Source organism: Vombatus ursinus, unplaced genomic scaffold (assembly GCF_900497805.2).
Source record: "Vombatus ursinus unplaced genomic scaffold, bare-nosed wombat genome assembly UNPS02010461.1, whole genome shotgun sequence".
NCBI classification, from domain to species: Eukaryota; Metazoa; Chordata; class Mammalia; order Diprotodontia; family Vombatidae; genus Vombatus; species Vombatus ursinus.
The window spans coordinates 8,684,674-8,707,721 of NW_020950239.1; the positions used below are offsets into that span (position 1 = coordinate 8,684,674).

At 42.1% G+C, this 23,048-nt stretch overlaps 1 protein-coding gene across 1 annotated transcript; it reads right to left on the minus strand.

The window, feature by feature from the left end:
• Positions 1-211: 211 nt before the first annotated feature.
• LOC114037668 (N-acylethanolamine-hydrolyzing acid amidase-like) lies at positions 212-20,431 on the minus strand. The gene is made up of 10 exons (XM_027854642.1): positions 20,196-20,431; positions 18,588-18,752; positions 15,219-15,345; positions 13,568-13,658; positions 11,334-11,410; positions 8,711-8,880; positions 2,957-3,019; positions 2,326-2,392; positions 1,939-1,967; positions 212-299 (listed from the first exon to the last, which is right to left on the minus strand). The coding sequence occupies exons 1-10, from the start codon at positions 20,429-20,431 to the stop codon at positions 212-214; spliced, it is 1,113 nt and encodes a 370-aa protein (XP_027710443.1).
• Between the last annotated feature and the right edge of the window lie 2,617 nt (positions 20,432-23,048).

The window sequence follows — 23,048 nt, forward strand, 5'->3', positions numbered from 1 at the left end:
ATCGTTGTGAGGTATGTGGGATGGGACAGCTCACCACCAGACTACTGGCCATCTTACGATGTGAGGAGGGAAGGGAAGGCGGGGAAGCCGCCACGAACAAAGTCATTACTTTTACACCATTCTCTCCTGGAAGGGACAAAACCAAGCCAATGGAACAGCTGATACTACTTCCTACAAAGCCTTCATAGTTCAGCTGAATGCTTTCCTGCTTTTACTCACACGTTTCATCTGGATTTCTGATTCGAGTTGCGTACTTTTTTGGGTCTGCTGCACTCATTACTGTTGTATAAATTGTTTTGCTGAAAAGAAAAAAAGGTAGAGTTACAGATGTAAATGATCTCCCTTGATAAGTGAAAAGAGAGAAATCAATTGTGCTTGTTGGATAGAGCACCTGACCTGGGGTTAGAAAGACGTGAGTTCAAATCCCACATCAGACATCTACTAGCTGTTACCCTGGGCAAGTCACTTAACCTCAGTTTTCCTCATTGATAAAGTGGGGATAAAAATAGCACCTAGTTCCCAGGGTAGTTGTGAAGATCAAATGAGATCATATTTGTCACGTGCTTTGCAAGCTTTTTAAAGTGCTTATATACATAGACAGTTCACTTTACATAAGCAGGACCATTCCACAGTCCTCTCTCTCTACATAAAACAATTTTTACTTAATGTATATCTGCCCTAGGGAGGGAGGGAAGGAGGGAGAGAGGGACTCCATGTAGGGAGGGAGCCAGCACATGGTTCGAGGACATGTTGGACCTGGGGACAGAGCAGGAGGAGAAACACATGGGGCCTGGACAGAACAGAGAGGAAGAACACATCTGGGGTAGCCACATGGGGGCTGGACACAGAGAGAAGATCAGTGATAGCTGGGGGTCAGAGGACAGACATGCAGTACCCAAGGGCAAAGAACTGAAGAGAGACACACTGGATGTGTGGGGAGAGGAGGGCCAAGGTCTCCTCTTTCTGTACTGGAGGTCTTAAGCCAAGCCCCCTACCTGAGGTGGAGGTAAGGAATGAACAGGGGATGAGGAGAAGCCTCCTGTATTCAGGTGGCACCTGAGCAAGGTCTTAAAGGAAGCTTGTGACCCCAACAGGTGGAGGGGAGGAAGGAAAGTACTCCAGGCATAGGGGGCAGCTGGGGAGCAGAGGATAGAAGGTCACCAATGGGAACAAGGACCTTAGTTTGTTCTGAACAAAAAGCATGCCTTCCCACCCCGGAAATTACTTCAAATTTTCTTTGTCCATCCTTTATGTTGACTTCTCTGTGTATGTATCTGCCAATAGCATGAAAGCTGTCCCAGGGCAGGACACGTTTCGGATTTGTCTCTGTCCCCTTAGAAGCTCTCTTGCTTTGCCCATTTCTCGATGGACCTTTGATTTCATTGGTAGATGGAACTCCAAAATGAGGTAAGTCCCTCTTAAAATGCTAAGAGCTTCAGTGACTTGCCCAGGACGAAGCAGTCAATATGTGCCAAGGGCAAGACTTGAATCCAAGTCTTTGTGACTTGTAAGCTGGCTCTCTATCTACTATGTCACATTTCCTTCACGAAAAAGACACTCAATACATTCTTGTTGAATTGTTGAAATGTAAGTCACATCCACTGATACCAAGCACAGATTCATTGTTTGTTTTTCTGCAAATTTCTGGTGCCCACTAAGGAGATGATGGGCATGTTCTCCACCCTAGAGGTGAAGAAACAAACTGGTTTCACTTGCATGGTACTTATTTTCTTTTTTTAAATTTTTTCTTTTTTTTCCCAAATTACATGTAAAAAAACAAATCTTAACTTTAAGTCATTTTTTTTTAATTTAACTCATTTTTTTTTAAATGTGGAGTTTCAAATTCTCTCCCTCCCACCTTTCCCCCTCCCTTCCCTGAGGCAGCAAACAGACACATGTGCAATCATGCAAAACATATTTCCATTATGTGGTACTTACTGGTTCAGAATTGGACACATGGTCAAAATCTGCATTAAAAATAAAAATAAGTCCCATTACTTAAATTATTAAAAAACAGTTCCAAAACACCAATGGGCAAATTGACAAGATTTAGAGAAATGTTCAATAGTAGGAAGAGAATCAAATATAGATGGGGGTTTTTTTATGATTAAAGATACAAAAAGAAACTCAGAAAAATCTTAGTCATTTTTCTTAAAAAGAAAACTTAAAAATCCCACCCTAACAATTTCATCTGTGCCTCTCTCAGAATCACATTTGGTCTGCAAGTTCTTTTCAGTTCTTGTAATTAATTTCTATCTCTTTTGAAACAGCCCCAATAATAGGTGCAAAAGCAGAACATTTCAATGGAAATGAAGCACCACTTACCTCATACAGTTTATCCAAGCTGATATTTGCCTGGCCAGTTTCATTCATAGCCTTCATGGCAGGAATTCTGGGGGGGAAAACCAATAGAAGTCATCCAGCATTTTAGAAATCCCTGAGATACCATCACACGTTCTAAATCACAACTGTTATGCCAGTTAATTTTCCCCATTCACTGTAATAGACACTGAGTCCAAAATAAGTTTTCTAAATAGGCCTGGAATCATTAGTCATAAATAATAATAGAGAAATATAAGGTGTCCCTAGATGTTCTAACAACATAAAGACAAAAATGTACATGGGAGATGTTTGATATAACACAAAGTGTTATCCAACTTCCAAGGAATACTGCCCACAGATTCTTTACAACTGCTGTCAGCAAACCCAGGAGGCTAAACATCTATCTCTTCCACCAAGATAATGCTCCTGAGGCCCTCAGGGGGACATTTCTATGTCATTTTTTAGTTGGTTAAGTCATTATCAAAGAAAAATAGATATATAACCCTAGAGGATTTTCTTTCCTGACACCATGAATCACCCCAGGGATCTGAGAGAGGAGAACATTGTTTTAACCAAAACAAACAAACAAACAAACAAAAAAAAAAAACATGTCAAAAGCCTCATAGAAGCACACCTTCGGTCATCACGGGGAGGGCACGGAGTCCAGTGGTCACAATTTGTCTGTACTAGGAACCACCTACAACACAAAATGTAAAACAACCTGAGTTATCATGGGCACTTATCAGAATTTCTACACATCACTAAAAAAAAAAAAACTAGAAGGAAATGAAAAATAAATTTCATTTAAAACTGACAAAACTAGCAAAAAAAATAGCTGTAAAGACATACTCAGGACTTATAGAAATCCCACTTTAAAATACTCTTCACAGAAATGAATTGAAATATTCAATATTTATTGTCATGGTTGACTAATACAGATATGATAAAAATGGTAATATTACTTAAATTAATTTCAAGATGTAGTGACTTCAGTTTACTTTAAGTAATTTTTCAGTCATGTCCAACTCTCCATGACCCCATTTGGTGTTTTCTTGGCAGAGATACTGGAATGGTTTGCCATTTCCTTCTGCAGATCATTTTACAGATGAGGAAACTGAGGCAAACAGGGTTAAGTGACTTGTCAGGGTGTCTGAATAAGTGTCTGAGACCAGATTTGAACTCACAAAGATGAGCCTTCTTGACTCCAGGCCTAGAACTCTATCCACTGCACTACCTAGCCCCAGGTCACTTTATAGAACTGGGCAAAATAATAAAAAAAATTCATTTGGAGGAGGGATAAAAAAAAATCTAGAAAAAGGAGATGACACAAATATCATCAAGTGATCATTCTTTCCAATTAGGAAAATTGTGCAAAATGCTTCACGGTTGACTGGAAATCTGGGTTACATGTCCAGAAATTCCCTTTTCAATCCCCATTGATAAAATCCCATTTCCCACCTTTGCATAGGCTGTTTCCCTTGCGCAAATTTAAACATCTCCACTCCACATGTTCACATGGACTATTTGTGTCTGACCTGTGGTAGAACCTTCCAAACTCATATTGGTTTGATCAACCATAGTCAGACTCACTGTGTCTTGACCCCAATATAGTGATGTCATTTCAGTCCTCTTTGAGAACAGACAGCAACCAACCAACTCCCTTGCCTGGGAGGCAGCTCCTACCCACTGCTGCTTTTAAGAATCCCTAGCCTCCTTCAAGGATCTACTAAGGTACTACAGTTATCCCTTCTACATTACTACTTTCCCCATTGTCGTTTCAATATATGGCGGGTCAGTGTAAGAAGTTCAATGGGAATTATGGGGGAGTCTTGCAGAAGCCACAGAAACTCAGAAATGCATAAAATATATGTATAGTATTGTACAATATCAATGTATTTTATTTTTTAATACTGTAAATACCCCATGCAAGAAAAAGAAAAAATTCAGACTTTTCTGGTATGAAGGGAGGGCCAAAAACTTTTATGGGGATTTTCCAGATCCCAGGGGTGCTGTACTCCTAACCACCCCCTTTCTACTCCCTGTGATATGGAAGGGATAACTATATCATCTTTAGGAAGTCTCTCATGATTCCCAAAGTCGGTAGTGCCTTTCCCTTACTAAAATAATTTTGCATTTACTTATCTGAATACACATTACATTCCCACCCATACCCACAGGGAAATGGAAGTTCTCTGAGGTCCAGAAAGATTTTTTTTCTCTCTCTTTATCCTCAGTACATAGCACAATGATCTGCACATGCTTTAAGAATATCTATTGAACCAAATTGAAAGTAGCTGTTATCTACACACATGACACAGTCTGGTTTCTCTCCAAATGAAAAGGTAAATGGACACAAGAAGTGCCTCTTCATTCTCTAGTTCATCAGAGAGAAGTATATTACTTTAAAAAATAAAAAGTAATAAACACTATCCAACAGCAAAGAGTGTTGTATCTATCAGGTCAATCTGCATGTTCCTCTCCTGTCCAGGCATTAGGACAGCTGGTTGCCAGCTTATGCCTTACGTGGTACAGTAGATAGAGTGCTGAGCCTGGAGTCAGGAAGACCTGAGTTCAAATCCAACCTCAAATACTTACTGATCTGTGTGACTTTGGGCAAGTCACTTAACTTCTGCCTGCATCAGTTTCCTCAACTATAAAATGTGACTAATAACACCACCTTCCATGGTTGTTGTGAGGATTAGATGAGATATTTGTAAAGTTCTTGGCACAGTGCCTGGCATATAGTAGGTGCTTAATAAACGTACTGTTTCCTTCCTTCCCTTCATCCCTCCCTCCTTTGCTTGTGCGACCATCTCCAGTCATTCTGATCTGTATTTTACCACTGGACCCAGATGGCCCAGAAGAGAAAGTGAGGCTAGTGACCTTGCACAGCCCTGCCTCACTTAAATCCAATTCATTTGCAAGTCATGGCATCATCTTTCTGATGCCATGGTCCACTTTGAGAATGAAGGACAAACAATAACCCTGCCTTGCTCAGTTTGGCCCTTTGGGAGCTTGGGGCTCGGGTCGCTCTTCTAGGTCTAGGAGTGTTTCTGTGTGTGGATGCCTCCACCAGCCCAATTACTCAGCTCTAGCCTTCAGCCACCTACCCTTTCCTCCGTTCACACAGTCGCATGTCTGCTTTACTAAGGGTTTTATTTTTACAAATCATCTAATCAAAGTGACAGAAGAAGGTGTGCCATTCACCTGCCAGCACACATCCCATCTTCCCCATTCCCTGCCTCTCCTCCAGCCTCCCTGCTCGCTCCACCTTCCTAAGGTGCATGGAGTGACAAGAAACCTGAAAAGCTGGGTTCTGGGTGGCTCCCAGCCAAGAGCAAAACAGACAACTCATTCCCCAACAGGTGTACTCCCTCAGGCTACACTGATAAATGCAGACTCCCAGGATGAATGCAGGCTCCTCTGTGCACTCAGAATGCTGATCATGGTCAGGCTGGCTCCATCCAGCTCCACATCAGTCTTCTTCCTTACTAGATATCAGGAACAGGCATCAACTGGTATCTGAGCCCTTTAGACCTGGGACAGTCTATTGGATTTCTCCAACCAGGTATTCCTATTTTCCAAGTCCCTCCAAAGTCACCTGTCATGAAGGAGCTAAGTGGGCTGGCTTGAGTCTGAGTGCCATTATTCCTTTCTGGACTCTGAGTTCCCCTTTCCAATTGCCCGTTCCCCACCACAGTGGTGTGCTTTCCAACTGATTGTGAATATCGCTGAGCGGGTAATATTATGTCTGCTAAAGATGGAAGAAAGACATTGATATCAAAACAAATGAGAAGAATGACCAGCAGAGCAGTAATGGAATCCTGACCTATGGCAGCAGGTCACCAGGATGAAATCTGCACAGAGAAGAAAGGGGACAAGGACCGTTAAGCATGTGGGGCTCTTCCCAACTAGGATGGAGTCAGGCTGTCTGACAAGGAAACAACTTGTCCTTCAAAGAAGGAAAATGTGGCTTAAGGTGCCGTAAGATAAGGAGTGATTTACTGGATGTCAGAAGAAGCAGAGACAAGTGATGGTGGCTAATGATCCTTGTGAAAGGTTATTGAAGTAGCTCTTTATGCACTCAGCATCAACAACAAAGGTCTGCTCTCCACTTGGTGCATGTATCCAAGACACGACAAACACCCTCTCAAAACTTGTCAGTCAAATAGCTACCTCCCAATTCTGGTGATTCAGGCACAGACAATACTGCCAAGTAGGAATCTCAAAAGTATTACTAAGATTTATTCAGTCTTAATGAGAAAATGAAGATCTTAGATGTAGGAATAATATTTTTATCTTTACCAATAGCCCATTGAAGAGCATCTAGGCACAGTGGATAGAGCACTGAGCTTGAAATTAGGACGACCTCATCTTCTTGAGTTCAAATCCAGCCTCAGACACTTACTAGCAGTGGGACCTTGGGCAAGCCACTTCACCCTGTTTGCCTCAGTTTCCTCATCTGTAAAACGAGCTGGAGAAGGAAATGGCAAACCGCTCCTGTATCTTTGCCAAGAAAACCTCCATAGGGGATCATGAAGAGTTGAACATGACTGAAACAACTCAACAACAATAACAACAACGGTCCATTGAAGGCAGAGGCATCAATAGAAACCCTTGTTCAGTTACCTTTTCCCAATCCCTCTTGCCACCTCTATAGGCAGATGGCTATAGAGCTTTAATCAGAATAGGGATTACACCTGTGATTTCTTTGGCACAGGGAATTCTTGAGTGAGGAAACTCCCTCTAGTCCCCTTTGTTAGCAATTTATAGCTTTGAAGAGTGGCCCAAAAGGTCAAATTACCTCCCTAAGCTCACACAGTCGGTATGTGTCAGAGACAGGACTTAAACTCTGTGATCTAGTTGGCTCTGACACCAGATCTCCATCTACTAAACCACACTGCCTGGTCTAACTTTAATAAAAGCGTCAAATAGCATAGTAAGGAGAATGAGTAATTAAAGAAATAAAGCTTGCAAATGCCAACTTCTTTGGCTGCAATTAACAGAGCATAATTCTGCCCCCCACTCCATTCGTCTTCCTCTTCCCCAGTCATAGGGGAAACAGAAAGTGATGGTTTGCACAAGTAAACAGAGGGCAGCTTCCCTATTCCAGAGATGGAACTGGGGGGATAAGGAACACAAAGTCTGTGCATTGGATCTAGACATAGCCTTCCCCACCCCAACTCTCCAGAGGCTGTTTTATTCATCCAATCTGTCCAGGTGTTGGTCCCTGAGAACGTCACTCCTCTTTTCTTCCTCTATAGTCCTCCAACCAAATCCTTTACCCGCCTCACACTTCAGAATTTCTTCACATTAGTCTGTTTTCTTATAATCCAGTGCTACTCTTTCTTCTTCCTTTCTGTTCCATTCCATTTGAAGAAGTTAGACCCTTCTACAGTCGTATTCCAGTGAGGTGTTCCATCTCACCAAGACTCAGTGATAGCTATGAGGTAAAAATCTATCCCTTTTGGGCTGGGGTCTTTAGTTCACTTTGTTACCCATGCTTTTTATATGTAGAAGCATATTTCATATTTATATGTATCTTTGCATATATACATATACTTGCATATGTGTGCATATACAAATATATACACACATGTATATTTGTATGCACACATATATGGCAGCTAGGTGGCATAGTGGATAGAGAACCATGTGCCTGTGGAGGTATGGAATAGGATTGGGAAAAGATAACCCAAGCGAAAAGGAAGGTTTTCCTCAAGTCATGAAAAAGTGAAGTAAAGTCTGTGAGGGAGAGAGAGAGAGAGAGAGATCGTTATTTTAAAAATATTCTAGATATATACACACTCTGGAATATTGTATGTATGTATGTATGTATTCAGATCATATCCTAGATTTATTTTCTTTAGAAATCAAAGGGAGCAACGGCCAGAAACAGAGGCAGAAAGACACAGAGATAGAGACAGAGAAACATACAAAGACAGAGAGTGAGAGACAGAAAAAGAGATAGAGAGAAAGAAAAAGAGTGAGCCAGTAGCCAGCTGTGTGGAAACCAGTACATTCCATTTTAGGGTTTGAATTTTGGGGGGATTGGGGTTTTCTTGTCCAAGGAAGCCTTGGCATTGTATCAGCTGAGACTACTGCTACTTTCCTTGCCTGATATCAAAGGAACCCCGACACCCACATCCTTTGGGACCTTTTCCTTGCTGGCTTCATTCACTTGGCTCACCAGCAGGACCAGACGAATTTTCTGGCACGCTTACCACTTTGACTGTTACTAAATTATCAACTGTTAAAATTTTCAGAGTCTGTAAGGACCCATCAAAATTTAAATGTATATTGGTTTAAAAAAAAAAAAACAAATTGAAGTTGGCTAATCCAGCTAGGCAACAAAAGCTGAAAGAAGGAAGTTCTTGGTTTGACTTACTCTCTCTCTGGATTAAGAGGCCAGATGTCCACTGGGCCAACTCTGTTCCTCGAGATGACTAGCCCCTCTCGGTCAGACACGCCTCCAACAATACAATAAACATTTGTAATAAGGGGTGTCTCTGACAGTCTTTGAACAGCATCATGAAAGCTCTGGGCTTCTTCTAGGGTCTAACCAAAGAGATGAAGGCAAATTGTTAGGAGGGAAAGGCTGCCTGTGCCTCAGTGATGACCTGAGAGAAAGAAAGTTACATGGCCCTGATGAAGGCAAGCCCAGTAGACTACTGGGGGCCCATTCCATCAACCTTCAACTGACACAAGGAGAATTATGTCGAACCCTTCTACTTGACTGAGTTCTCCATCTACCCTGGCCATCCCACCTACCTCTGCTCCTCAGGGACCAGTACCCTGAACACAAGACCTCCAGAGTCTGTGCCCAGTCCATGGGGAAGTTGATATACTCATCTTTGCAATCTTTGGAATATCTACCCAGAAGTCCCAGCTCTTAGAGTAATGACTAAGTGTGCAGGAAACTCTTGGGCAACCAGTTCAAAGGAATACTCATAACTGAAGGGTTTAAACTAACAATCCTTTTTCTAAAAACATTCTAATACCCTCAGGAAAGGATGGGAGAGTGGAACAAGCATTTATTTCACACCTACTTTGTGCCAGAACCATAAGTGCTTCACAAATATTATCCCAGTTGATTCTCACAATAACACTGAGGTAGATGCTGTTACTGTCACCATTTTAGAGAGGAGAAAACTGAGGCAGGGAGCAGTTAAGTGACTTGCCCAGAGTCACACAAAGAGTAAGTGTCTGAGGACAGATTTGAACTCGGGTCTTCCTGTCTCCAGGATCTGTGCTAATAGCTGCCTCAGATAGAAGCCAGTAGTTAAAAGAAAGTATTTAAACAGCAATTCAGGATGATAAAAACAATTTAAAAAGCTTAAAAGCAGTCAGTCAGGAGATTCTCTAGAGTTTCATGAACTCCTCAAACCAAAATCCTTAAAATTACTTTCATATTTCTTTTGCCAAAAGGACCCACAGCTGGGTTCAATCTATCCAGGGGAAAGTTAATTCAAACTCCCAGGTCTGTACCACAGCCTTCTAGCATGCAAGTGTCCCAGCTCTTATTGTGGAAGTAAAGGTTCACTCACACACAGTATCTGGGCTTACAACACCAAGTTAATGCAAATGAGCCAACTATATGCAGCTAGACCAGACCATGTTTCACCTGCAAACCCCATCCAGCTGTCCACCTACGATGTCTTGACCTCTGTCTTCAGCTATGTTCAATCCTGCTCCCCCCATTCTACTTTCTACCTCTTGTTCTGGCCATAACAACACAATCAAAAGAGCTATTACTTGTGGAAAGAATGTCAACCGAATGCCCTATGGGTCAGCCTATCATCTCTATGACTTCCCAAACTAATACTGTCTCCTCTAGCCACCACTCCCCTATGTGTTCTGTTTCTTCCCCTATTAGAATATAATCTCCCTGAAGGGAAAGATTGTCTTTCTTTTTTTAATTTATATCCCCAGCAACTTAGCACAGAGCGTGGCATATAGTCTGTGTTTAATATATGCTTTTCATAGTTACGGTATTTGTGTTTCTGAAAATTTTCATGTAAACTATTTTTTTCAAATCAAATTCTGTCTTGCATACAGTAGGAGAACTTGCTTCTTGAAGGAATCCTGCCATGATTCCTTTTGCAATGTTAAATAATCACTTCCCTTTATTTTTTTGGTTTATACATTCATATTTTAGTAAACATGGTAAACTTCTTAGAATGGGGTAAATCTCTATCTATAGAAAGTACAGAAAGAACATAAGGATATTGGTCATCTACCTTTCTTCTTCCAAACACATTCCAGTTTTCTAATTTTCCTCTGAAAATAGAGCATCCATGACTGAATTAATACTCCAAATATAGTGCAACCCATCCATAATAGAATAGGTCTGCTAGAAAAACCTCTTGGGGGTGGGGGGAAGCTAGGTGGCACAGTAGATAGAGCACCAGCCCTGGATTCAGGAGGACCTGAGTTCAAATCCGGCCTAACACTTACTAGCTGTGTGACCCTGGGCAAGTCACTTAACCCCAATTGCCTCACCGAAAAAAGAAAAAAAAAGAAAAAGAAAAACCTCTTGAATGTAGAATCTGAGTCACTAAGAAGTTGCCATTTACTCTCCCAGAGACTCAGTCTCCCTATTTGAAAAAGAAGGGACTTGGAGCAGATTATCACTGAGGGCCCTTCCTGTATAAAACTCTAAAATTGTTGTTCAATCCTTTCAATTGTGTCTGACTCTTTGTGACCCCATTTGGGATTTCCTTAGCCAAGAAAAGTGGTTTATTATTTCCTTCTTCAGCTCATTTTATAGATGAGGAAACTGAGGCAAACAGGGTTAAATGACTCGTCCAGAGTCACATAGCTAGTATATGTCTGAGGCTGGATTTGAACTCATAAAGATGAGTCTTCCTAATTTCAAGCCCAGTGCTCTACTGTGCCATCTGGTTGCCCCCCCCAATATATGTGGGGGGGAGGCTCATTTTGTTTCATGTTTGTTAAGTTCATATTTTTTAATTTAATAAACAAGTAATGTAAATGGAAAATATACTTACATTCCTGAAAACCCAGCTGATGGGAAGATATCTTTTGACAAGAGCAGCCACTGCATTCTCCCACCATAAACCTTTGTCTGAAAAATCAGGAAGAGGATATTATGATCAATCAATCAAGTATTTACCAAGAAATCAATATTGCCAGACATCGTGCCAGGTAGTGAAGACACAACAATAAAGATCAAACATTCCCTGCCCTCAAGGATCTTACGTTCTACACTGTAAGAATGTAAGGAGGAAATGAAAATTTTATAGTAATTCCATGCTGACTGCCAAGAGACATTGCTTTTAAGATCCTCTGAATCAAGTCTTCATTTTTTTGCCCATGTTTCATGCTGACCAGAGTGAAAGGAGAATGGACAGCAGCAGCAGCAGGGGAAGGGGGGTGGTGTTCAGGCGAGTGAATGCAGTATCATCCTATTGTCTGCAGTTAAGGATGAATCTTCTGTCAACCAAGGCACAGCACCCCGCCTCCTTTCTATCTGTCTGTTGTCTGTCTCTCTCCCTCTCTTCCTAATCTCTCTCTCTCCCTCAATCTCTTTCTCTCTCCTCTCTCAATCTCTCTTTCCCTCTTCCAATCTCTCTATAAACATATATACACATGCATACACACATATACATATATATGTATATACTAAACAAGAACATTCAATGTTCTCATGACCACAAGATATGCAGCAGTTTACAGAAGTGGTATACCAGCCTAGACTGCCTCACCATTTGGTGTAGGGTTCATCATTAGAGATAGTAAGTGAAATTGAACATAATGGACCATTATTATGCTATAAGAAAAAGAGGCCTACTAGCTGTGTGACCTGGGCAAGTCACTTAACCCCCATTGCCCAACCAAAAACCAAAAAAAAAAAAAAAAGAAAGAAAAGAAAAGATAAAGTAAAAAGAAAAAAAAAGAAAAAGAGGCCAAAGAAGACTTATATGAACTGAAGCAGAGTGAAGTCAGCAGAACCAGGAAAACAATAGACACACAATGATTACGACAATGGAAACCATTAAAATTGAATGCCGCGATGACACCCCAACATGTGCTCTTCAGCCTAGTAACACTATCCTCCTGAACTGTTTCATGAACAACACACCCCATCTCTTGGCTGCAGGCATTTTTGCTGGTTGTCTCCCATGTCTGGAACACTCTCCCTCTTCTGCTCCAACTACTGACCTCCCTGGCTTCCTTTAAGTCCCAACTAAAATGCAACTTTCTACAAGAATGTAGAATGTAAGCTTCTTGAGGATGGAAATTGTTTCATTTTTGTATCTTTGTACTTTTTTCCTCAGCACCTAGCATAGAGTAAACACAACAGATATTGGATGATAGATCAGTTGGTATCTCCAGCACCTAACACAATCCCTTTTATACCACAGCTGCTCAAATGTTTGTGGGAGATACATGAAATATGCCCAGCCCCAAGATTCCACTGACCTCTGCCTTGCCCATCAGGCAGGACAAGGGACTGGATAGGTGCTTTTCCACTATGTTAGAGACTGATGAGGAAATCAATATTCTCTTTGCTACTGTGAAGGGGACAGACAATCTGCTGCCCTGTGGTTCCACCGACAAGCACCATGGTTCTGAGCTGTAGGCTCTTAAAGCCCTTGACCACCATTCCTGCTCCCTCATAACACTCCATGTCAGCCCCATCCCTCTGGCACCCCTATCACACTCTCCCCTACTCTTCCACTGTGACCATCTTGTTCTATTAACAAACTGCCCTACATGATAGAATAGTACCCTCCCCCTATAAATCTCTTGTATATATTCATATACAGAAAATTTCCATATATATTTTGTGTTCTTTTATATGTTGTTCCCTTTCTTCCCAATCTAATGTAAGCACAAGACTATTCGGATTTGCTTTGTTTCCCCCTCACCTACCACAGCCTTCGTACATAGTAGGCATTTATAGATTGCTAAATCAGAATATCAAAGAAACGTAAAAGAAAGAAATGATTATCATGGCAAATCTGTTGCCAGTTTCAACCAACGTTGCATCCATTGTGCAGGCAAATTAAAAAGACAAAAACAGCTCTCCCCCTCTTCCCTCATTTTCACTCCTCTCCCACCCCCAAAACATCATCAAGAATTACAACCGAGGTTTAGTGAAATAATTATATCTAACCCGACTTTAAGAAAATATATTCACATGACTTTAGGAATAGAACTAAGTCCTAAGGTATTTGAGTAGAATAATGTTGTTGTTGTTGGTATTTACTTTACTTACCTCGTTGATTGCCAGAAATTGTAAACTTATGTGGACTTTGTCCAGTCCATATACCCACATAGCCAACAAATGTTGTTCCTGTGTAAGCAATCTGAAATCAGAGGAGGTAAGTTATGAATCTATAACTCTTACCAAATATATGCTTTAATTACCTAAAACATCCATATTTCCCTTCACTTCAACATGTTGCTCAATAGAAATTTAAAAAAAAAAAAAGACAAAACGCTAAAATTGTCCCCGAAAGACAAATCATCCGTGAACTTTTTTATTTTTTTATCTAACTTATGAACAACATCTGAAGTAAGAAACCATAGCAAACACTATAGTAAATCAACAGTTACCCTGATCAAAGGCAGAATCACAGAATCTGTGAGAGTTGAGACCTCTCACACAGATAGATGTGGGCAGCTAGATGGCGCCATAGTGCATAGAGTGCTGGCCTGGAGTCAGGCAAGACTTATCTTCCTGAGTTCAAATCTGGCCTCAGACACTTACCAGCTGCTTGGCCCTAGGCAAGTCACTTAACCCTGTTTGCCTCAGTTTCCTCATCTATAAAATGAGCTGGAGAAGGAAATAACAAACCACTCCAATATCTCTGCCAAGAAAACCCCAAATGGAGTCATGAAGAGCTGGATGTGACTGAAACATTGGGGTCATCCAATCCAACCCTCTCCTTAATGAATGAATGAAAAAACATACATTAAGCACACTGAGATAAGTGCTGGGGTCAAAACAGAAATTTGGGAATAGTCTCTGCCCTCAAGGAGCTTACATTTTAATAGAAGGAGACAGTAGATATTGGGGGGGCAATATTGGTTCAGAAAGTGGGCAGGGTGCTGAATGGCGATATAGAGGGCAGACTGCCATACCCTTCGAGTAAAATGGCAGCGTATCTTGACTGGCTCCAGGACTGGAAAAAGAATGGGATGGTTGACAGGGGATGTACCCATACATGTACAGGAAAGTAGATGAAGCTTGGATGAAACCCAGATCTAAACGTAGTGGATAACCGAGGCCATTACCCACCAGCAGTTCTGGGCAGTAATGGAATGTTGGAAGAGACCTTAGATACCATTAGTCCAACACTCTCATCTTACAGATTAAGAAACTGAGGTACAAAGAGAAGTGACTTGCCCAGAATCACACAGCTATTAAGTGTGTGGGGGCAGATGTGAATCTAGAGCTTCCTGAGTCCAAGATCAGTTGGATAGCACTATACCACCCTGCCTCTCATGAAAGAGACCCAGTGGTATAGTAGTTGGTAAGGAAGACACACAGGGGAGATTAGTAGAAAGCTATTGCAATAATTGACATGTCCCCCACTGGGGGGAAGCCCACCATCTCCGAAATTTTATGCAGACCTAGGCTCCCGGGAGAGCTCATTACCTTTATGTGAAACTCTAATTCTCAGAAATGTTTTCCTGACATCAAGTCTAAATTTTCTTCTTTGCAGTGCCAACTCTTTGCTCTCTGGGGCCAAAGACAGCAAATCTCATCCCTCTTTCACACAGCAGGCCTTCAAATACTTTCTCCAGAAAACACATGTGATCTCTTCATATTGTCATCTGGTCCCCTTGGTTCCTGGGAACTGATGCTGGTTGTTCCACTCTTACTGAGACCAGTATCAACTCATGCCAGCCTCCCACTTTACCTGCCCATTTTTTGTGAACTGGACATCCACTGTAAAATTGCGTAAACCCTCTCCAGGCTCATAATCCAAGTTCCGGGCGTGGTAAATGTGGCCATTGGCATCTTGAGCTGCAATACTAGTACAGAATCTGGAGATTATGGACAGAGTAGAGAAGACACAGCACATGCAAATAAGAAAGCAAAGCAAGAAAAGTGGTTTTTAAAATAGTTTCTCAAAATAAGACCATTTTTACTTTTTAAAAGCCAAAATGGATGCCCATCCCATCTTCAAGATTTACAATACTTCAAGAATTTTGAATAATTTATCATCATCACTGCTAACTACTGCTCTGCCATGGCAATTTGAATCACTAATATGAGCCAGTTAGGTGCTACAGTAGGTAGAGCTTTGAACCTGGAATCAGAAAGACCTGAGTTCAAATCCCACTGGTTGTGTGAGCATAGGCAAATCACTGAACCTCTTAGCCTCAGTTTTCTCACAGGTCCTCTTTGAAAACCAAGGGAAAAAAAACCAACAATATATAAATGCAGATAATTAACACCTATCTCACAGGATTATTGTGACAATCAAAATCAAACTAAATATGTATTAGCTATTATTATTGATATTAGTAATATCCATCTACATGGAACTGTAAGTGTTAAGAAGGCAGCATGAACCAGGGGGAAGGACAATGGATTTGAATTCAGAGAACCTGAGTCCCAATCTTTACTCTGTCACTCTGACCCTAAATAGGTCAATTAATTGCTTTGGGCCTCAATTTTCTCATCTGTAAATGAAAGTATTTAGCAGGATGATTTCAAAAATCCCTTTTAATTCTTCAATGATTATATAGAACACATGATATTAGACATATATTTTTAAAAATCAATCAACATTATTAAGTGATTTTAATGATTATATATAATACAATATTTAACAATCATATAATGTATAATAAACATAGTATATAATGATTATAATGTGCTAGGCACTGGGGATAGACAAAGATGTCTTTTCTCAATGAGATTACAGTCTATAAACATATATGCATATATACAAAGTATATAGTATAGATGTATACACTCTATAAGGATATATGTATATGTATGTATGTATATACACAAAATATATAAGAAATTAATGTAAGGTCATTGGAAATGGGGCCCTAGCAGCTGAAGGGAATCAGGAACACCTCCCAAAGGAAGCATCATTTGAGCTGAACTTTGAAAGTTAAGGATGCTTAAAAGACAGAGGTGATGAGGGTGTGCATTCCAGGCATAGGGTACAGCTTGTGCAAGGCTTAGAGATAGAATATTATGTTCAAGGAACAGCAGAAGGGCTGGTTTGGCTGGTGGAAGAGCACGTGGAATGGAGTGATCTTTTATACACACACACACACACACACACACACACACACACACATACACACATATCACTAGGAAGGTAGACTGGAGCCAGGTTGCAAAGGGCTTTAAATGTCCAACAGGTGAATTTGCATTTGATCCTAGAGATAATAGAGAGCCACTGAAGTTTATTGAGCAGAGGAATGACATGGTTATGCCCCTGCTTTAGGAAAATCATTTTGGCAGTTGTGTGGTTGGGAAAGGAGAGAGACTTGAGGCAGGGAGACCAATTAAGAAGTGAATAGCAGTAGTCCTAGTGAGGGGTGATGATGACAGACCTAGTGAGAGGTGATGAGGGCCTGAACTAGGGAGGTGGCTATGTGAGAAGGGTACACATGGGAGAGATGCAGTCAAGTCTACAGAGTAGAGCCCATTGCCTGAAACAGGTAATTAGGGACAGAATAAATTTATTGAGTGACAAACTTCATGAAACTGGTTCACTTTTTTTCTTTGATGGTGATAGTTATGTGAACTGTTAGAGTTGGTTTTGGACACTGAGGTATTACATTTCTTTTTTTTTTCTTTTTTTTTTTTTTTTGAGGCAACCAGGGTTAAGTGATGTGCCCAGGGTCACACAGTTAGTAAGTTTCTCAGGCAGGATTTGAACTCAAGTTCTGCTGACTGCAGGGCCAGTCCTGTACTAACTGAGCCACCTAGCTGCCCCCATTGAGGTATTACAGACAGAGGAAAACATTACTGGAAATAGAAACAATGATAACAAACACCATTGTCTTGGCTGGTTGGCTGTCATTCACCACAAGTTATCAACCATCTTTTGTAAACTTAGGGGAAAAGTACAAAGTGAATGAGAACTCTGATCCTACCTCTAGATGGAATGACCATGGAAGGGAACCAAGAAGGCATGAAAAATGTCCAAGGATGTTAGGAAATAACGCTAGGGCTGTGTATAACTAATGGTAGCTATTCAGCAGTTAGGAGCTAGGAGACATGGGTACAGAGTGGCTGGGCTCAGGAAGACTTAGTAAAGAGAGAGTTCTTGGAGGAATAAATCTGAGGCATACTTATGAAGTTTAAAAGTAAGTAAGTAGATTGGCAGAGAGAAGGGGAAAATATTCCAGGCAGGGAGAAGGACCATTATAAAGGCTAGAGAAAAGAAGAGAATGCTTGCTTGGGTGGAGCAGATAGTATAAGTCAAGCAAAAGGTAGATGAGAGATGAATTAGAATATGTGGCATTATTATAAGACAGCTAGATGGCTCAGTGGATAGAGTGCTGGGCCTGGAGTCAGGAAGTTCTGAGTTTAAATCCAGCCTCAAATTAGCTGTATGACTTTGGGTGAGTCACTTAACTCTCAAGAGGCAGCTAGGTGGCTCAGTGGATAGAGAGAGCACTGGGCTTGGAGTCGGGAAGTTTGTGGGGTTTTTTCTTTAATTTTTCAGTCATGTCTGACTCTTCAACTGCATCTGGGGTTTCCTTGGCAAAGATAATGGAGTGGTTTGCCATGTTCTTCTACACCTCATTTTATAGATGAGGAAACTGAAACAAACAGGGTTGACTCGGGAAGATCTAAGTTCAAATCCAGCCTCAGACACTTACTAACTGGATGATTCTGAGCAAATCACTTAACCTCAGTTTACCTTAATCCAGTGGAGAAGGAAATGGCAAACCACACCAGTATGTTTGCTAAGAAAATACCATGGACAGTGTGGTCCAGGGGGTCATGAAGAGTCAGACACAAGTGAATAACTGTACAAAAACACCATATTGTCTGTATATAGATATGTGTATTATGTACATATGTATGTATACATATGTGTGTATTTGCATCTGAAATGAGAAGCCAAGAGGAAGCATTCCAAATCTCTAAATATCATCATTTCCGTTTTCTCTCACCATCTATAAGCTCCTTGGGATCCAAACTGAAAACAGATTTCTTCCCCACCCACCTCTCTTTATCAGATGGTGGTCCCAGAAAAAGCAAAGCCTTCAAATCAATCAACTGTAAACTGGTAACATATACTCACACACTTGATTCGTAGACCAGATTGAAGAGAATACCATCGACAAAGCTTATGTTTAGGGCATTGCATATTCCCCTAATCTCATTGGCATAGGGCTCAAGCAGCAATCCTTCCAAATCATTGATTAGCTCTTTAATCACAATGTAAACCCACCTCGGGATTTGTTCCCTGGGGAAAAAGAAAAAAAAAAACAGAAAGTAAAAACATTTGCTCATTTTTCTCTGAGGTAAGGAGGGCAAAGGCGATTGTTCTTGGGCGGGTCACTTAGCTCTCCAGACCTACCTCTTTGTCATAAAAATGGGGGAACTCCACGATGCCCTTCAGCTTTAACGTGCTGTGAGGTAGAAAGGAAGAAAGGGGTGGGGAAGGAGGGAGGGAGGAAGGAAGAGAAGGAGGGAGGGAGGGAGGGAGTGAAGAAATGTGTGTGTGTGAGAGAGAAACCACAACCACACAACACAACACCACCACACAACAACACAACAACAACCTTAAACCTGACAAAGATTATCACTGAAACAGAAGCCGTGGATCAATGGGGTGAAATGCATTTTATGTGTCTATGCATGAAACAATCAACCTCAGATTTGTCTTCTTCATACTCGTAGTAGGGGAAGCAAATATCTTTTCTCAGGCAGGCAGCAAAAATTAAAATGTATCCAATCCCAGGCGGTGTCCATGCCCCCAAGGGAAAAGAATAACCAGAGACTCGCCCTCATTTAAGGACGCAATAAATAGGCGGCAGAGGGGAAAGGAAAAGAGCTGGGAATCTTGTAGCTGCTTCCCCCCACGCCCCCCCACTCCCGGTCTACAGCTACTCTACCAGGTATCATCTACCCACGGTCTAAAAGTTCCCTAAGCCCGAAGTTTGAAGGCAAGCACAGGGGGCCACATAATTTGATCGGAGGCCTGGGATTCTCCTCTCTTCTCCCTTTTCTTAGCCCAAAGGATGGGGAATGGGGCTATATAAGACTATTCAGTCTTAGGGCAGGGGCTCTTAACCTGAGTTTCGAGGTCCACAGATAAACTTCAGGGTGTTTGTGAAGCTGAATGGGAAAACTTTACACCTTCATTTCAATATGATTGGCTTCCTTTTGAGTCCCGTGCATTTTATTTGGGGCATTTAAAAAGATCCTGAGGAGTTCCTGGGCTTTCCCAGCCTGCCGAAGGGGTCCAGGATACACAAAAAAGGTTAAGCCCTCCAGCCTCCTGCCTCCTACCTCCTCCCAGAGCTGCCTCGAGGCCACGGAGGCCACGGAGGACTCCTCCCGTGGAAACTTTCTCTACAGAAACAGATTGACAAGTTACGTGTTACTTAGAGTTTTGGAATTTCCCGGAGCCCCGCTGCCCAGTGCCATGGCCACTATGGTCAGAAGAGGGTCTTTAACCTAGCTTTTGCTGCCTTCGAGGCTATCCACTACGCCATCCTGCCCCTCTCTCCCAGTGGATTTGAAGAGTTAGTACTCTAAAATTAAGTTCAAGGAGTGACTGCGTGCATTGCCAGCTCCCCGGGCACTTGGGCACTTTCAGCCAGGGCGCAGAGCCCCATCCGCCCGCAGCGGCTGCTGTCCTCTGCCCGACACCCCTCCACCTCCACCCGCCGGCCTGCCTCACTTGACAGCATCTGTCACGTCCTTCCTCAGGGTGTCTAGGTCGAAGCGCCGGAGGACGGGCAGCCAGCGCTGCTCGGGGGCATCGTCCAGTTTCACGGTCACCCTCTGCGGGACCACGTCCCGGCCCGGGGCCGGGATGGCCGCAGACGGGGATGCTGTGCCAGCCGACAGCAGCAGAGGCAGGAACAGCAGCCCCAGAGGCCTCCCCCAGGGCTCAACAGCGTCCCACGGTCTCATGGCTAAGGCTCTGCCACTGCGGGAGACCTCTCCGGACCTGGGCAGCCCTAAATAGGAGCCCCAGGGAAAGCCCCGCCCAGCAGGAGACAGGCAGAGGAAAGGGGCATTCACCAGACTTGGGGCATTCACCAGACTTGGACCACCGGGAGCAATCCGGGCTTGTGGCATAGCAGTCCAGAGACCAGCAGTCCCACTAGACACCAGTCAGAGGTGTTGAGTAAGGACCTTCTCGGGCCACAGCTCCATCAGCACTTTCCAAAGGCGTCCTCAGGCTCCAGCCTCTGGAGGCTCAATTCCCTCTGCTGTCCAGGAAAAAGATCATAGGAACAGGGGATTTAGAGAGGAGAGAGGCCTTAGAGCCCCAGGGAACAGTGAAGGCTGTAGGGTGCTGCACTGGAGCCCAGGTGCTCTGACTCCAAATCCAGGACTACGAAAACCAATGTATTTATTTATAAACTATCAACCCGTCGTAGTGGGCTAGTAATTACGTACGTTTTAAAACTTACATAAAATATAAACAAATAAAATATGAAATAAAAAGGATGAGATAGAGATGAAATAATACTTGATTCCAATGTCAATAATGAAATATATTGTGTAGTACAGTAAGGGGAGGGGCAGCTAGGTGGAGCAGTGGATGGGGGGGAGGGAGGGGCTGGAGTCAGGAAGACCTGAGTTCAAATCTAGCCTCAGACACTAGTTTAAGAACTTATTAATTTATTATGGGCCAGGTATTGGGCTGACTGGAGTGTGAAAGGAAGACAGAAGCTAGCATCTGTCCTCAAGGAGTTCACATTCTGATGGGGGAGACAATCGGCAAATAACTATGTGTATATATACAAGATGGTGTAAAGATATATACAAGATGGTGTAGAAAGTCTGTCTTTCCATCCGTCCATCTATCTATCTCTCCATCCATCAATCCGTCTGTTTGTCTATCTATACATGTGTGTATTTTGTGTGTGTGTATATACATATATGTGTATATATATATATATATATGTACACACATATATGTGTCCCAAAGTTTTTGTGTCCCAAAAGAGTGGCCCAAAAATTTTTGTGCACGGACAATGCAGCGAAATAATAGGTAGATGATGCAAGATAAATACAAGTAATTAAGTAAGCATTACTATTACTTAGCGTGATTTACCCTTATTACTGTTTGTTCCCAATGATTCTTGTGCCTTGGGTACAAAGGTTTCGTTTTTCACCAAACATTAAGCATCCCTTAAGTGCTTGGCACCATGCTAGGCCTTGGGAGAGATATTGAGAAAGTTTACTTCAAGGCTAATCCTTGCTTGAGGCAAATCAGTGCCTTAGCGGGGGATCAGGGACTCCTGCAAGGGACCCACAATCAACCAATTGAAGGGTGGGAAGATAAGTTACACCCTAATCTCACTGTAATAGTTATTCGGGGGACCTGTCTCCAGGACAACACTACCTGGTCTTACCCCCCAACACCCCACCCTTCACTCTACTGCTTCTCTCTGCTATGGAAGCTCAGGGTGTGTGCTGACAAATATTTAATAATTGGATCTTAAAAAAAAAATTTACACACAACGTGCTTTTAACTTTAATCTGCATTATTAATATTTTCTCCATCACTGTCTTAAATATGGACAATCAACAAAACAGTAAATCATGCCCTGATTTGCAATGATTGCTGACTTCTGATGTGTAAATGCTCCTATTGAAATTTTAACTATCAGCTCTCCTGGGAACAGGCTACATCCAGCATCCAGCAACTGACCAGGTGTCACTAGGGCAATTCTGTCCCTATCTGCCTACGTGAAGATCATTTCATGCGGCAGGTGCCTGGCACTTTGGAGGCACTGACCAGTAAGAACCCCACACCTTTTCATTTGGGGCAGGAAAGACTGAGTCACACAGGTTGAGCAGGCATTCATGAATCGTGATGTGGATCACAGATATTACTACCTTTTCTTTCTCCCCAAAAACCTCATCCGTTTTCCAAATTTCCCCATTATTATTATCAAGAGCATCACCATCCGTCCAGTCAGCCAGGTTTTCAAAATGTCTGCCATCTTGTTTGCAGTCTCGCTCACCCCACACATCCAATCAATTACCAAATCAAGTTGGTTCTATCTCCACATCAGTGCAACTGTCCTCTCCATGCTCCTAGCCACTACCTTTGACCTCTTAATGGGCTTCTCTCCTCTCTCCAATTTCTGCTTCCATGCAGCTGCCAAAGTGATTTTTTTAAAGCACAAATTTGATCATGTCACTCTTGTTGTTTAGTCATTTTTCAGTCATGTCCAACTTTTCATGACTCCTTTTGGGGTTTTCTTGGCAAAGATACTACAATGGTTTGCCATTTCCTTCTTCAACTCATTTTACAGATAAGAAAACTGAGGCAAATAGGGTTAAGTGGCTTGTCCATTAGTAAGTGTCTAGGACCAGATTTGAACTCAGGTCTTCCTGACTTCAGGCCCAGAACACTATCCACTGCACCACCTAGCTCCACGTTACTCTACTACACAACAAATTCCAGTGTCTCCTTATTGACATTGGAATCAAATATTATTTCATCTTCATCTCATCCTTTTTCATTCATATCTTATGTAAGTTTTTAAATGTACATAATTACTATATA